The sequence below is a fragment of the Ursus arctos genome, unplaced genomic scaffold (genome assembly GCF_023065955.2).
Source record: "Ursus arctos isolate Adak ecotype North America unplaced genomic scaffold, UrsArc2.0 scaffold_7, whole genome shotgun sequence".
Taxonomy (NCBI): domain Eukaryota; kingdom Metazoa; phylum Chordata; class Mammalia; order Carnivora; family Ursidae; genus Ursus; species Ursus arctos.
The window spans coordinates 56,618,216-56,632,767 of NW_026623089.1; the positions used below are offsets into that span (position 1 = coordinate 56,618,216).

The 14,552-nt window shown below is 35.8% G+C and overlaps 1 protein-coding gene across 9 annotated transcripts in view; it reads left to right on the forward strand.

The window, feature by feature from the left end:
- Positions 1–14,552, forward strand: part of CTNNA3 (catenin alpha 3) — a 1,640,794-nt gene that overhangs the window by 438,850 nt on the left and 1,187,392 nt on the right. For all 9 annotated transcript variants that reach the window (XM_026504310.4, XM_048218672.2, XM_048218678.1 and 6 more), the window contains one exon: positions 1,338–1,601. In XM_026504310.4, coding sequence (XP_026360095.1) covers positions 1,338–1,601 — 264 coding nt within the window. The remainder of the gene's footprint in view (positions 1–1,337; positions 1,602–14,552) is intronic.

Consider the following 14,552-nt stretch of genomic DNA (forward strand, 5'->3'; position numbering starts at 1 on the left):
ACATGACCTTAACAGTCTTGAGGAATATTGTCCAGGTATCATATAGGATGTTCCCCAATATGGTTTTCCTTGTTTTTCTCATGATTAGATTGGGGTTGTGGACTTTTGAGAGAATAGCAGAGAGGTGAAGTGCTGTTTTTGTCACAGTGTGTCAAGGGCTACATGATACCCATGTGACATCACTGATGATGTTAACCTTTATCACTTGGCTAATGTAGTGTTTGCCAGGTCTTTCCACGGTATTTTGAGCTCGTTTTGATCAGCTATCACTTATATCAGACTTTCTTTTCCCTGTCTTCCCACTGTTTGGAATGCTTTTCATTTATATTTACTGCAAATGTCATATTCAGAAATATCTTTTCTGACCATACAAACTAAAGCTGTCTCTGTGGCATTTCACTTTTGTGTTTTCTTCACAGCATTTATCATTGCCTGAAATTGTCCTGTGTATTTGTTTACCTAGTTTATTGTTTGTTGATAATCCCCCACCCCCTCAAACAAGAACATAAGCTTCAGGAGAACAGGATCGTTGTAGGATTGTTCACATCTGTACACTTGGCGTCTAGCACAGGGCTAGCATATGCTGAGTGCTCGATAACTATTTTTTGAATAAATGTCAAAGAAAGATTCAGAATTAAATTATTATTAAGTATTTCTGAAAAAGAGTGGAAAATAGCTGAATGGTAGGAGGTTCAATTTAATATTCTTAACTGAATCGGTTTAGTTTTAATGAAAAGGTTAAATGCAATCATAAGCATCTATGAAATAGGTAATCAAATCCTTATAATTCAGGCTCTCTTATAATGCACTTAATAATGTGAATGTCAGAGTATTTTTCTGACTTATAAGCAAGATATGACTGACAAATGTAAGATCTACTTAGTTATTACACATCTGCACCATTGTGACCTTTATTTGCTAATTGGCTCAGCTTTCCTATTGTAGAACTTTTTTTTTTTTTTTAAACATTTTATCTATTTATTTAACAGAGAGACAGCCAGTGAGAGAGGGAACACAGGCAGGGGGAGTGGGCGAGGAAGAAGCAGGCTCCCAGTGGAGAAGCCAGATGCGGAGCTCGATCCCAGAATGCCCGGATCAGGCCCTGAGCCGAAGGCAGACGCTTATCGACTGAGCTACCCAGGCGCCCCTCCTATTGTAGAACTTATTAACAGAATCTGGAGTGTAGAAATAATTGATGCCCTTGATTTTATCTTATACCGGACTTCTTAGCTTCTATTATCTTTTCATTTATATTGACAGAAAAGTGGAGCTTTTTTGTGTAAATCTTTCTTTTATAACCCATTGTAAAGAAGCTCTCCTCTTATGTGTTTCTTTAGGACTTAAAATCTCCAAATCAAAGGGATGAAATCGCAGGGGCCCGGGCCTCACTGAAGGAGAACTCCCCCCTCTTGCATTCAATTTGCTCAGCTTGTTTGGAACATTCTGATGTTGCTTCCCTCAAAGCCAGCAAGGACACAGTTTGTGAAGAAATTCACAATGCTCTCAATGTAATTTCAAATGCTTCACAAGGGATCCAGAATATGCTTGCCCCACCAGAATCTAAGGCAGCAACACTGGGAAGTGCCCTTGATGAGCTTGAGGTAAGTGGAGAGAAAGGTAAAGTGTGATTTGCTGTGTCTCAATATGAAAATAAACAGACATGGGTTTTCAGATCGGAGTTTAGACTATGAGTAAATAAAAATTCTGTTACTTAATCAGTCTCCATCATTGCCTTGTGTCTTCCAATGAATTGGTTAGCAGGAAAATATTCTATCAGTAGACTTCTGGTTCCTTTACTTTTCTTCCAAGGAAGTCGATGAATTTAAAGTGGGATTGTTGATTAGATTGAAATGATGATTTTAGTTTACATCGTTCAATATATGAAGTGTAGGATTTATCCATTCCACAAATTCTTATCATTTTCTCTGTTCTTTGTGCTTGGGATAAAATTGAGCACTGCCCCCATGAAGCTTATGTTCTAACAGAGGAATATAGGCAAAAGACAAAAACAATGAACATTGTAGATAAGTAAATTGTATAGAATGTTACATTGAGAAAGTAAGATGACTTGGAGGCTTGAAGGAGATTAGATAATTGGGCAGGTGGAGATCTAGAATGAAGGTTTGAAAGCATGTCCCATTGTTTAAGGAACAGCACAGAAGGCAGGGTGCCTTAGTGGGGAGAGTAAGAGAATGAGTCAGAGCTGAACTGAGGAGAACCAGTGGGGCCAGTTATGGAGGACTCTGTGGGCTTTTAGGGGCTCTGGCTTTTCCTTCAAGTTAAATGGGATCCATTGTAAGGTTTTAAGCAGAGGTATGACACTTGAGTCTTAAAAGGACTATATTGGCTGCCTGTAGAGTATAGACTGAAGGGGAACAAAAGGAGAAGCTGAAAAACCAGGCAGAAAGCTATTATAGTAATATAGGTTCCATCCTTATATTTTATTTTATTTTATTTTATTTTATTTTATTTATTTTATTATTTTATTTTTTTTAAAGATTTTATTTATTTATTTGACAGAGATAGAGACAGCCAGCGAGAGAGGGAACACAAGCAGGGGGAGTGGGAGAGGAAGAAGCAGGCTCATAGCGGAGGAGCCTGATGTGGGGCTCCATCCCATAACGTCGGGACCACGCCCTGAGCCGAAGGCAGATGCTTAACTGCTGTGCCACCCAGGCGCCCCCATCCTTATATTTTATGTGCATCACCTCATTCCACCTCACACCAGGGTGGCATTAGTGAATATTAAGGCTTAATTTTTTAAGTGAAGCCAACCGAATTTGACAGAACGGATGTGGGATGTGAGAGAAAGGGAGGAGTCATAGCTGATCTTGTAGGCTAGGTCGTCCAAAAGCACACACTGAACAGTGCTGGGGTTACAAAGTGTTATTAGGAATTAATACGTGTGAAGGGAAGAGGGAGGGAGTAGGATTGAGCCGGAAGAAGTCTACCTGTAAGACAGATCCACAAAGCCTAGACCAGTCAGCAGAGAGCTCTAGAAGTAGGAGAGCCCTCTAGTGTACCTTGTCAGGCAGAAAAGCCAGGCTTTTTTTGGGGGGGGGGGGGGGGGCTCTGTCAGTCACTAGATGTAGGTCATACTGCCTGGCAAGGCTATGTATGACTTCCAGGCACAGGGAAGAGGGAGTAACCCCTTGCAACTGAGGCAGACCCTATAGGAACTGACTGTTGGGGGCCATCTGCTGGCCTCACTCCCCACAGCTGAGCAGTAAGTCCTACTTGAAAGGGAGATATGGACAGTACACCTCTGTGTCTACGAGATAATGACAAGGTTTTGTGTTTTTGTTTTGTGTGTGTGTGTGTGTGTGTGTCTGTATGTGTGTGTTTTCCTTTAGCAAATGGATGGGTAGAGTTTTCATCAACCATGATAGGGAACACTGTGGGTGAAGTCAGTTTTGAGAGGAAGATCAGAAACTAATTTTCAACATGTTGAGTTTGAGATATTTATCAGACATTCAAGGTTGATGTCAAAGATAATTAGCTATACAAGTCAGACGTGCAGTTGTTCAATAGGAGGCAACATAGTGTAGTGTTTAAAGATAAGGGCATTAGATCTCTTTATGCCAGGGTTCCTATCTTAGTCATGGCACTTGTTAGGATAAGTAATTTAATACTCAGTTTTCTCACCTCTAAAATGAGAATAATAATAGGGCCTATATCATAGTGTTGTCAGAATCAGTGAATTAATAATACATGTAAAATGCTTAGAACAATGACTGACACATAATAAGTTCTCAATAAATTTTAGCTCTCCTTATCATTGGTGGAGATGACTATTTGGAGGCAGATTCTTCCCTAATGAAATCAATGCAATTAAAATTACTCAAATTTTATTGGTAACTTAAAAAATAAACTAAATACATATAATTCCTATATTGTTCATAACATTATTACTTTCATGATAACATATCATGAAAATCTAATTCATTTAAATTTGAAGTAACCTTTATATTTTTCCTTTAGTTACATGTCTTTAAACGGATGCCTTTATTTCTAATCTATCATTATTAAATTCCTTATTATTGGAACCCATGCAAAAATTTATTAAGTTCCTAATTATTAGCATCTATGTGAAAGTTCTAGAAACTAAGTTAGATAAGTAGTGGTAACTCTTAAATGGTACCCATAGTAAGATTGAAAATTCCTTGTGGGCAAGATTGTGTTTCTTAGTAATTTGATACCAGTGATTCTAGCAGATTGTTAGGTCTCCCATACATTAATATGTAACATTTCTTGATAGCTAAATAGTTAACATGAATGTATTACTTAATTATTCCAGTGTCTTTATAAGATAAATACTTTTGTTTTACAGAATAAAACAAAACTGAGACTTAGATAAGTTATAAAACTTGCTCAAATCAGAAAGCTAGTGAGTGGTAGTATCCAGGAAGTGATCTAGTCTGATTCCAGAAGGTATTTCTGAGTTCTGTGCTATATTGAATTCTCACAAATACAACTTAATGTGCTTAATTTATGCTAAGATTCTTAGTCTGTATGAACCATCAGAGAAATTATAAATATAACCAAAAACCTGGGTCATTTAAGTAGAACTAGTCTGTGTTTGGAGTGTGGCTAATATGGTGAGGTGAAATTTGTTAAAGTGGACAGATAGGATTATATGTAACATTTTTCATAGTACTAAACAGAATCGTGTCAGGGGATAAGATGTCCAGACACTCATTCTATATTCTTAGGATTATAGAAGAAGACAGAAGGTTTCCTAACAAATTGGTTAGGGTTAGGCCCTAGGAGCCCGGCAGGCCTGATTTCCAAATTGTTCCTTTTTTTGGGACTTCTCCTTTCTCACTTTAGTTGAAAGTGGCTGCTACAGGCAAAATAAGGGAATGGTTAGAGAGAAGGCGAACGTGTGTGTGTGTGTGTGTGTGTGTGTGTGTAGCACTGATGGGAATGTAATGGGCACAGTATTGGAGTCTTCCCTTTCTCAAGTTAAGTGGCTGACTCACTTCTGAACAAGGCAGGAGGGAGTCCTAAAGATATTTCCAGAAATCTTAATGCTGTCTTAACAACCTTTGAAATCAGTTCTCAGTAAAAGCTAAGGATGCTCAAACCAGTACAAAATGCCTGAATTTATATATATATGTTACAAATAGTTGCTGAGGCTGTCTGAACTAGATAAAGCAGAATTTATTGAGCATTTAGTTTTTTAAAATGGTTTTCTAAATTAAATGGTTGCATTTTTCTTTATTTACAGGAAGCTGTATTGGTAAAGGATCCAAAATAACCTTTGCTCTGTCTTGCTTCTGCAAATATAATACTATGAAATAAACTGATGTAGTAAATACTCTGTTGGGAGTAAGTCTCATTAAATGTTTATAGTGTGGAAATGTAGCAGAGTGCTTATTCAACAACTACCATGCTGAAGCTTTGTTAAATCTTTCATTCTGGTCCATGGCTGGTTGTGGATATGGAATCTGAGATTTATTGGTAAAGGAGAAAATAGAAGTTGAATTAGAACACTATACAAGCTAAACTGATTGATTTATTGGAGAGCCTAATGTGAATTATAGGGTGTTCGTTTTGCATTTGTGACTGAGTGATAGTTGAGAAGTGTCAAATTATAGATTAACAGAATTTTGAAAATACCTTTAAGCAAGAAACTTTGCCAGTGAAAATTGCTTTGAAACTCCAAGTCCATTAACACATATTTTCTCTTGTGCAGTGGGATAAAGTAGCTTTTGTAATCATGGTCTGTAAGAATTATACAGATCCTCATGTGATTTGAAGATGATAAAACAAAGTTCTTTTAGTGTTTTCATTTTCAAAGAACTATCACATTTATTTTCTTATTTTTAGATATTCATTTATGTATCATCATTCATATATTTCTTTATTCCCTATTGTATTCCCAAGACCTAGAGCAATGCCCTCCCTGTACATCGTAAGTGTGAGGTGATTATCAGTGAATTGAAGGAAGGAAGCAAGGAAGGGGGGGAGGAAAGGAAAGAATGCAGGTAGCAATGCTGTATGTCATTTTGTGATTTGGATTGAAGAGCATTTTCCCCTTACTCCTTTTTTTCCCTCTCCTTTCTCCAACCACAGATATTGAAATTATGATACTAAATATAAATATGCTTAATAAACATTATTCACTTATTTACTAAGTTTGGAGATATGGTGAAGGAACAAAAGACAGTCAAAATTGACCAGGCAGAGCTATCTAAAATGAAAAACATAATCGTGAAAAATTCAATGGTTAGGCACGACAGGAGATTAGATAATTAATGATCTGAGAGATAGATTTGAAGAAGTTCTTTATAATGCACCACAGAGACAAAAAAATAAAAATAGTTTTTAAAACAGTTAAGATACATGGAAGATGTGTGACAAGTTTTAACAAATATTCTCGGTGCGCCTGGGTGGCTCAGTCGTTAAGTGTCTGCCTTCGGCTCAGGGCATTATCCCAGCATTCTGGAATTGAGCCCCACATTGGGCTCCTCCGCTGGGAGCCTGCTTCTTCCTCTCCCACTCCCTCTGCTTGTGTTCCCTCTCTCTCTCTGGCTGTCTCTCTCTCCGTCAAATAAATAAATAAAATCTTAAAAAAAAGATTCTCTTTAAAAAATAAAATAAAATAAAATAAAATAAAATAAAATAAAATAAAATAATATAAAATATTCTAATACAAGATCCAGAAGAGAGGAAAGTGTAAAAAAAGATACTAAGAATTTCCTAGGATTGATGGAAGGTACCAACCTTCATAGCTAAGAATCCCAATAATTCTCAAGCAAGATATATAAAATGAAATCCACATTTACACATATTGTAGTGAAGCTGAAGAACACCAAAACCAAAAAGAATATTTCTAAAAGAAAAGGAGAGCTCTATTCTCAGCCAAATGGCAGAATAGAAGGCTCTTGACTTTCCCTCTACCCACAAACACACTGAATAAACAACCACACGTGGATCAATTACCTCTGAGAGAAATCCAGAAATTAGTGGAGAGATTCCTGTACATTGAACAACTGAGAAAATACACGAAAATAGGTAGGAAAAGCTGAGGTACACTTTCAGTATAAACTCCACCTCTAACACAGCACCATATAAATGAGATGGAACCCCCATTTCCCAGCTTCTCCTTGAGGAGCAAAGTTTATGTTTTTATTTTGATTGTTGAAGTATAATTGACATACAATATATTACTAGTTTCAGGTATACAGTATAGGTATCAGTGCTCACCATGATAAATGTGGTCACCATCTGTCTGCATACAGTGTATGCTGTAATACATTGTAATACAGTACTGTTGACTATATTCCCTATGCTGTACTTTTTATCTCTATGACTTATTTTTTTATATAAATAAAAAATTGCACCCCTCCATCCTCTTCATCTATTTTGCTCATCCCCTCACCTATCTCACCTCTGGCAACAACCAGTTTGTTCTCTGTATTTAAAATATGGGGTGTTTTTTTTGAAGACTTTATTTTTTATTTATTTGACAGAGAGACAGCCAGTGAGAGAGGGAACACAAGCAGGGGGAGTGGGAGAGGAAGAAGCAGGCTCCCAGCAGAGCAGGGAGCCCGATGAGGGGCTCGATCACAGGACCCTGGGATCACGCCCTGAAACAAAGGCAGACACTTAACGACTGAGCCACCCAGGTGCCCCTAAAATATGGTTTTTTGGTTTCTTTTTCGCTTATTTGTTTTATTTTGTAGATTCCACATATAAGTGAAATCATATGGCATTTGTCGTTCCTGTTTGAATTATTTCACTGAGCATAATACCCTCTAAGTCCATCCAAGTTGTTGCAAATGGCAATATTTCATCCTTTTATATGGCCATATAATATTTCATCATCGGAATATAACATTTCTACTTTATCCATTCATTTATCGGTGGACATTTGGGTTGCCTCCATAGTTTTAACTATTGTAAATAATGCTGCAATGAACATAGGCATGCATATTTCTTTTTGAATTAGTATTTTTGTTTTTTTTTGGAGAAAATAACCAGTAGGGAAATTAATGGACTATATGGTAGTTCTATTTTTAATTTTTGAGGCAACTCCATATTGTTTTTCACAATGGTTGCACCAATTTTATTTTTCTATATAGTGCATGGAGGGGTCCTTTTTCTCCATATTCTTGACAACACTTATTTCCTGTCTTTGTGATACTAGTCATTGTGACTGGTGTGAGGTGATACCTCATAGTAGTTTTGATTTGCATTTCCCTGGTGGAAAAGCATTTTATTTTGGTGTAGTCCCAAAAGTTGATTTTTGCTTTTGTTTCCCTTGCCTGAGGAGACATATCCATAAATAGGTTGTTAAGGCCAATGTCGACTACTTCTTATGTTTTCTTTTAGGAGTTTTATGGTTTTACATCTCCCATTTAAGTCTTTAATATATTTTGAGTTTGTGTATGGTGTAATAAAGTAGTCCAGTGTCATTCTTTTGCATGTAGCTGTCCAGTTTTCCCATTGCCATTTATTGAACAGATTGTCTTTTTCCCTATATTGTATTTTGCCTCCTTTGTCACAGGTTAATTGACCATTTGGTGTGATTTATTTCTAGGCTTTTTATATCATTCTATTGATCTATGTGTCTTTTTTTTTTTTTTTTTTTTTTGCCAGTACCATTTTGTTTTGATTAGTATAGCTTTGTAGTATATTTGGAAATCTGAGATTGTGATACCTGCAGCTTTGTTCTTTCTCAAGATTGCTTTGGTTATTTGAGGTTTTTTGTGGTTCAGTACAAATTTTAGTATTTTTTGTTCTAGTTCTGTGAAAGTTGCTATTGGCATTTTGATAGGGATTGCATTGAATCTGTAGATTGCTTTGGGTAGTATGGACATTTTAACAATGTTAATTCTTCCAGTCCATGAAACGTGGAATATCTTTTCATTTGTTCGTGTCATCTTCACTTTCTTACATTAATGTCTTACAGTTTTCAGAGTATAGGTTTTTCACCTTTGGTTAAGTTTAGTGTTAGGTATTTTATTCTTTTTTGGTGCATTTCTATATGGGATTGTTTTCTTAATTTCTCTTTCTGCTACTTTGTTGTTAGTGTATAGAAATGCAGTAGATTTCTGTATATTAATTTTGTATCCGGAAACTTTACTGAATTCTTTTACTAGTTCTGATAGTTTTTTGGTGGAGTCTTTGAAGTTTTCCATACATGGTGTCATGTTATCTGAAATAGTGACAGTTTTACTTCTTCCTTATCAATTTGGATGCCTTTTATTTTCTTTTCCTTTCCTATTGCTATGGCTAGAACTTTCAGTTTTGTATGGAATACAAGTGGTGAGAATGGCAAATTGTTTTTTTTTCCGTTTTTTCTTTGCATTTGATTTCTTTTTTATTTTCTAAAAACTTTAAAAGGTTTTACTTAAATCCCAGTTATTTAACATACAGTATATTATTAGTTTCAGGTGTACAACATTTTCAACACTTCCATACAACACCTGGTGCTTATCATAGCAAGTGCACTTTTTTTTTTTTAAAGATTTTATTTATTTATTTGACAGAGATAGAGACAGCCAGCGAGAGAGGGAACACAAGCAGGGGGAGTGGGAGAGGGAGAAGCAGGCTCATAGCAGAGGAGCCTGATGTGGGGCTCGATCCCACAATGCTGGGATCACGCCCTGAGCTGAAGGCAGACGCTTAACCGCTGTGCCACCCAGGCGCCCCAGCAAGTGCACTTTTTAATCCTTATCAACTACTTAACCCATCTCCCCATCCACCTCCCCTTTGGTAACCAACAGTTTGTTCCCTTGGTTTGCCTCTCTCTCTCTCTTTTTTCCTTTGTTTGTTTTGTTTCTTAAATTCCACATATGAGTGAAATCATATGGGATTTGTGTTTCTCTGACTGACTTATTTCTCTTAGCGTAATACTCTCTAGCTCTATCCATGTCATTGCAAGTGGCAAGATTTCATTCTATTTTTTTATGATGGAGTAATATTCCATTGTATATATATGCCACCTCTTCTTCATCCATTCATCGGTCGATGGGCACTTGAGCTGCTGCTGTAATTTAGTTATTGTAGACAATGCTTCTGCAAACATTGGGGTGCATATATCCCTTTGAATTAATATTTTTATTTTTTATTTTTTTGGTAAATACCTAGTGGTGCAATTGCTGGATTGATGAGTAGTTCTAGTTTTAACTTTTGGAGGAATCTTCATACTGCTTTCCAGAGTGGGGGCACCAGATTGCATTCCCACCAACAATGCAAGAGGATTCCCCTTTCTCTGCATCCTTGCCAGTACCTGCTGGTTCTTGTATTGTTGATTTTAGCCATTCTGACAGGTGCAACGTGATGTCCCATTGTAGTTTTGATTTGTATTTCCCTAGTGACGAGTGATATTGAGCATCTTTTCATGTATCCATTGGCTATCTGTATGTCTTCTTTGGAAAAATGTCTGTTCATTCTTCTGCCCATTTTCAAATTGGATTATTCATTTTTTGGGTGTTGAGTTTTATAAGTTCTTTATATATTTTCAATACTAACCCTTTATCATATATGCCATTTTCAAATATCTTCTCCCATTTTGTAGGTTGCCTTTTAGTTTTGTTGACTGTTTCCTTCACTGTGCAGTAGCTTTTTATTATGGTGAAATACTAATAGGTCTTTTTGCTCTTGTTTCCCTTGCCTCAGGAAACGTAGGTAGAAGGAAATTGCTACAGCTGATGTCAAAGAGGTCACTGCCTGTGCTCTCTTTTAGGATTTTTGTGATTTCAGGTCTCACATTTAGGTCTTTCATCCAATTTGAATTTATTTTTGTGTTTGGTGTAAAAAAGTGGTCCAGTTTCATTCTTTTGCATGTTGCTCTCCAGTTTTTCCAGCACCATTTGTTGAAGAGACTGTCTTTTTCCCATTGGATATTCCTTTCTGCTTTGTCAAAGATTAATTGACCATATAGTTGTGGGTTCATATCTGGATTTTTTATCCTGTTTTATTGCACTATATGTCTCTTTTTGTACAAGTTCCATACTGTTTTGACCTCTGTAGTTTTGTAATATAACTTGAAGTCCAGAATTGTGATGGCTCCAGCTTTGCTTTTCTTTTTTAAGGTGCTTTGGCTATTTGGGGGTGTTTTGTGGTTCCATGCAAATTTTAGGATTGTTTGTTCTAGCTCTGTGAAAAATGCTGGTAGTATTTTGATAGGGATTGCATTAAATGTGTAGATTGCTTTTCACCAAAAACAGTAAGATACCTAGGAATAATCCTAACCGCAAAGAGGTAAAAGACTTGTACTCTGAAATCTATAAAACATTTATGAAAGGAATTGAAGATGACACAAAGATATGGAAAAACATTCCATGGTCATGGATTGGAGGAACAAATATTAAAATGTCTATACTACCCAAAGCAATTTACATATTTAATACAATTGATTTTATACCACTGTGGTCAGAAAAGATGCTTGATATGATTTAAGTCTCCTTAAATTTATTGAGACTTGTTTTGTGGTCTAACATATGATCTGTTCTGGAGAATGTTCCATGTGCCTTTGAAAAGAATGTGTTCTGCTGTCTTGGGATGGAATGTTCTGTATATGTCTTTTAGGTCTAATGTGTCATTCAAAGCTACAATGTCTTTAATGATTATCTGTCTGGATGATGTAAGTGGCGGTGGTAAAGTCTCCTACTCTTTTTTTATTTAATTTAAATTCAGTTAGCCAACATATAGTACATCATTAGTTTCAGATATAGTGTTCAACAATCCATCAATTGTGTATAACATCCACTGCTCATCATATCACATTCCCTCCTTAATGCCCATCACCCAGTTACCCCATCCCCCCACCCACCTCCTCTCCAGCAACCCTCAGTTTGTTTCCTGTAGAGTCTCTCATGGTTTTTCTCCCTCCCTGATGACTTCGCATTCAGTTTTCCCTCCCTTCCCCTATGATGCTCTGTGCTGTTTCTTATATTCTACATATGAATGAAGCCGTATGATAATTGTCTTTCTCTGATTGACTTACTTCACACAGCATAATACCTTCCAGTTCCATCCATGTTGATGTAAATGGTAAGTATTCATCCTTTCTGATGACCTAATAATATTCCGTTGTATACATATACCACATCTTCTTTATCCATTCATCTGTTGATGGACATTTCGGCTCTTTCCCATGGTTTGGCTATTGTGGACATTGCTGCTATGAACATTGGGGTGCAGGTGTCCCTTCAGATCAGTCTGTTACTATTTTTTTATTCCTGTCAATTTCTTCTAGTAGATCTGTTAATATTTGCCCTAGGTATTTAGGTGCTTCTATGTTGGGTGCACAGATATTTTTAATTGTTATATCCTCTTGTTGGATTGATCCCTTTATCAGTATGTAATGCCCTTCTTTGTCTTTTGTTACAGTCTTTCTTTTAAAGTCTACATTGTGTGATATAAGTATTGCTGTTCCAGCTTTTTTTGCTTCCATTTGACTGGAATATCTTTTCCATCCCTCACTTTCAGCCTGTATGTGTCCTTAGGTCTGAAGTAAGTTTCTGATAGGCAGTATATAGATGGGTCTCACTTTTTTACCCATTCAGTCACCCTGTGTCTTTTAATTGGAGCATTTAGTCCATTTACATTTAAAGTAATTACTGATAGGTATGTACTTATGTCATTTTGTTAATGGTTTTCTGGTTGTTTTTGTAGGTCTTCTGTTTCTTTCTTCTTCTCTTGCTCTCTTCCCTTGTGATTTGGTGACTTTCTTTAGTGTTATGCTTGGATTCCTTTCTTTTCATTTTTTTGTATCTATTATAGGTTTTTGATTTGTGGTTACATTGGATTCATATATAACATTCTATCTGTATAGCAGTTTATATTAAGTTGATGTTTGCTTAAGTTCAAGCACATTCCTAAAGCACTAATTTTTTACTCCTCCCTCCATATTTTATGTATATGATGTCATATTTTATATCTTTTTATTTTGTGTATCTCTTGACTAGTTTTTGTATACATAATTGATTTTACTACTTTTGTGTTTTAACTTCCATACTGGGATATTTTTGCCTTTCTTTTCTTTTTTTTTCTTACAAGTAGCTATGGCCTTTCCTTGCCACTTAAAGAATTCTCTTTAATATTTTTTGTAAGGTTGGCTTAGTGATGATGAACTTATTTAACTTTTATTTGGGAAGCTGTATATTTCCTTTAGTTCTGAATGGTAATCTTGTTGGGTAGAGTGTTCTTGTTTGTGGGATTTTTTTTTCCTTTCAGCACTTTGAATATATCATGCTACTCTCTTCTGGCCTGCAAAGTTTCTGCTGAAAAATCAACTGATAGTCTCATAGGTTTTCCTTGTATGTAACTGTTTTCTTTTCTATTGCTGCTTTTACAATGCTTTCATTATTAGTTTTTACCATTTTAATTGTTATGGTCTTGTTGTAGCCTTCTTGGATTCATCTCGTTAGATTCTCCAAGTGCTTTTTGGACCCAGGTGTCTATTTCTTTCTCCAGATTTGGGAAATTTTCAGATAGTATTTCCTCAAATAAGTTTTCTATCCTCTTCTCTCTCTCTCTTCTTCTTGGATCCCCCTATAATACAAATATTATTATGCTCGATATGCCACAGAATTCCCTTAACCAAATCTAAAGAATAGCAATAATGATGAATGAGAGAAACCCACACCAAGAAACATTATAACCAGTTTGTCAAAAAATAATGACAAAGAGATATTTGAAAGCAACAAGAGAAAATAAAAGAATTGTGACATTCAAGGGGACTCTCATAAGACTATCAATAGATTCTTCAGCAGGAACCTTGCTGACAAGAAAGGAATGTGATGATATATTCAAATTTCTGAAAGAAAAAGAAATACAAATCAAGAATATTATACCTGGCAAACTTGTCCTTCAAAAGTGAAGAGAGGATAAAGGCTTTCTTAAAAATGAAAAGGTTCATCACCAGTAGATCTACCTACAAGAAATGCTAAAGGGAGTTCTTCAAATTGAGATGACTGGACTCTAAACAACATAAGAGATAAGAAAGTATGAAAGTCCTTGGAAAAGGTAATTATATGGACAAAACAGAACAGTGTATTACTATACTGGCAGTGAGTAAATAATTTTTAATTCTTATATTAAAGCTAAAAGAAAACATATTCAAAATACTGTAATGAAATTATGTTAATGGATAGACAATATAAAAGGATGTACATTGTAGCATCACTAGGGTATAATGGGAAGGTGGAATAAAAGTTTAGTTGGTTGTATGCAAATAATGTTAAATTCTTATTAGCTTTAACTAGACTCTTGTGAGATGTGTTATATAAACCTCATGGTGATCAGAAAGAAAAAAAATTGTAGGTACATAAAAGGTAAAGAGAAAGGAATTAGAACATACCACCACAAAAATTCTTCAAATCACAAAGGAATACAGTAAGAGAGGAAGAAAGGGACAAAGAAATGATCAAACCATCAGATAACAACAAACTCACAGTTTTAAGTCCTTACCTAGTAATAATTACTTTAAATATAAATAGATTATATTCTCCAATCAAAAGACATAGAGTGGCTGAATAGATAAAGAACCAAGTTCTAACAATGAGCTATCTATAAGAAACTCACTTTGATTT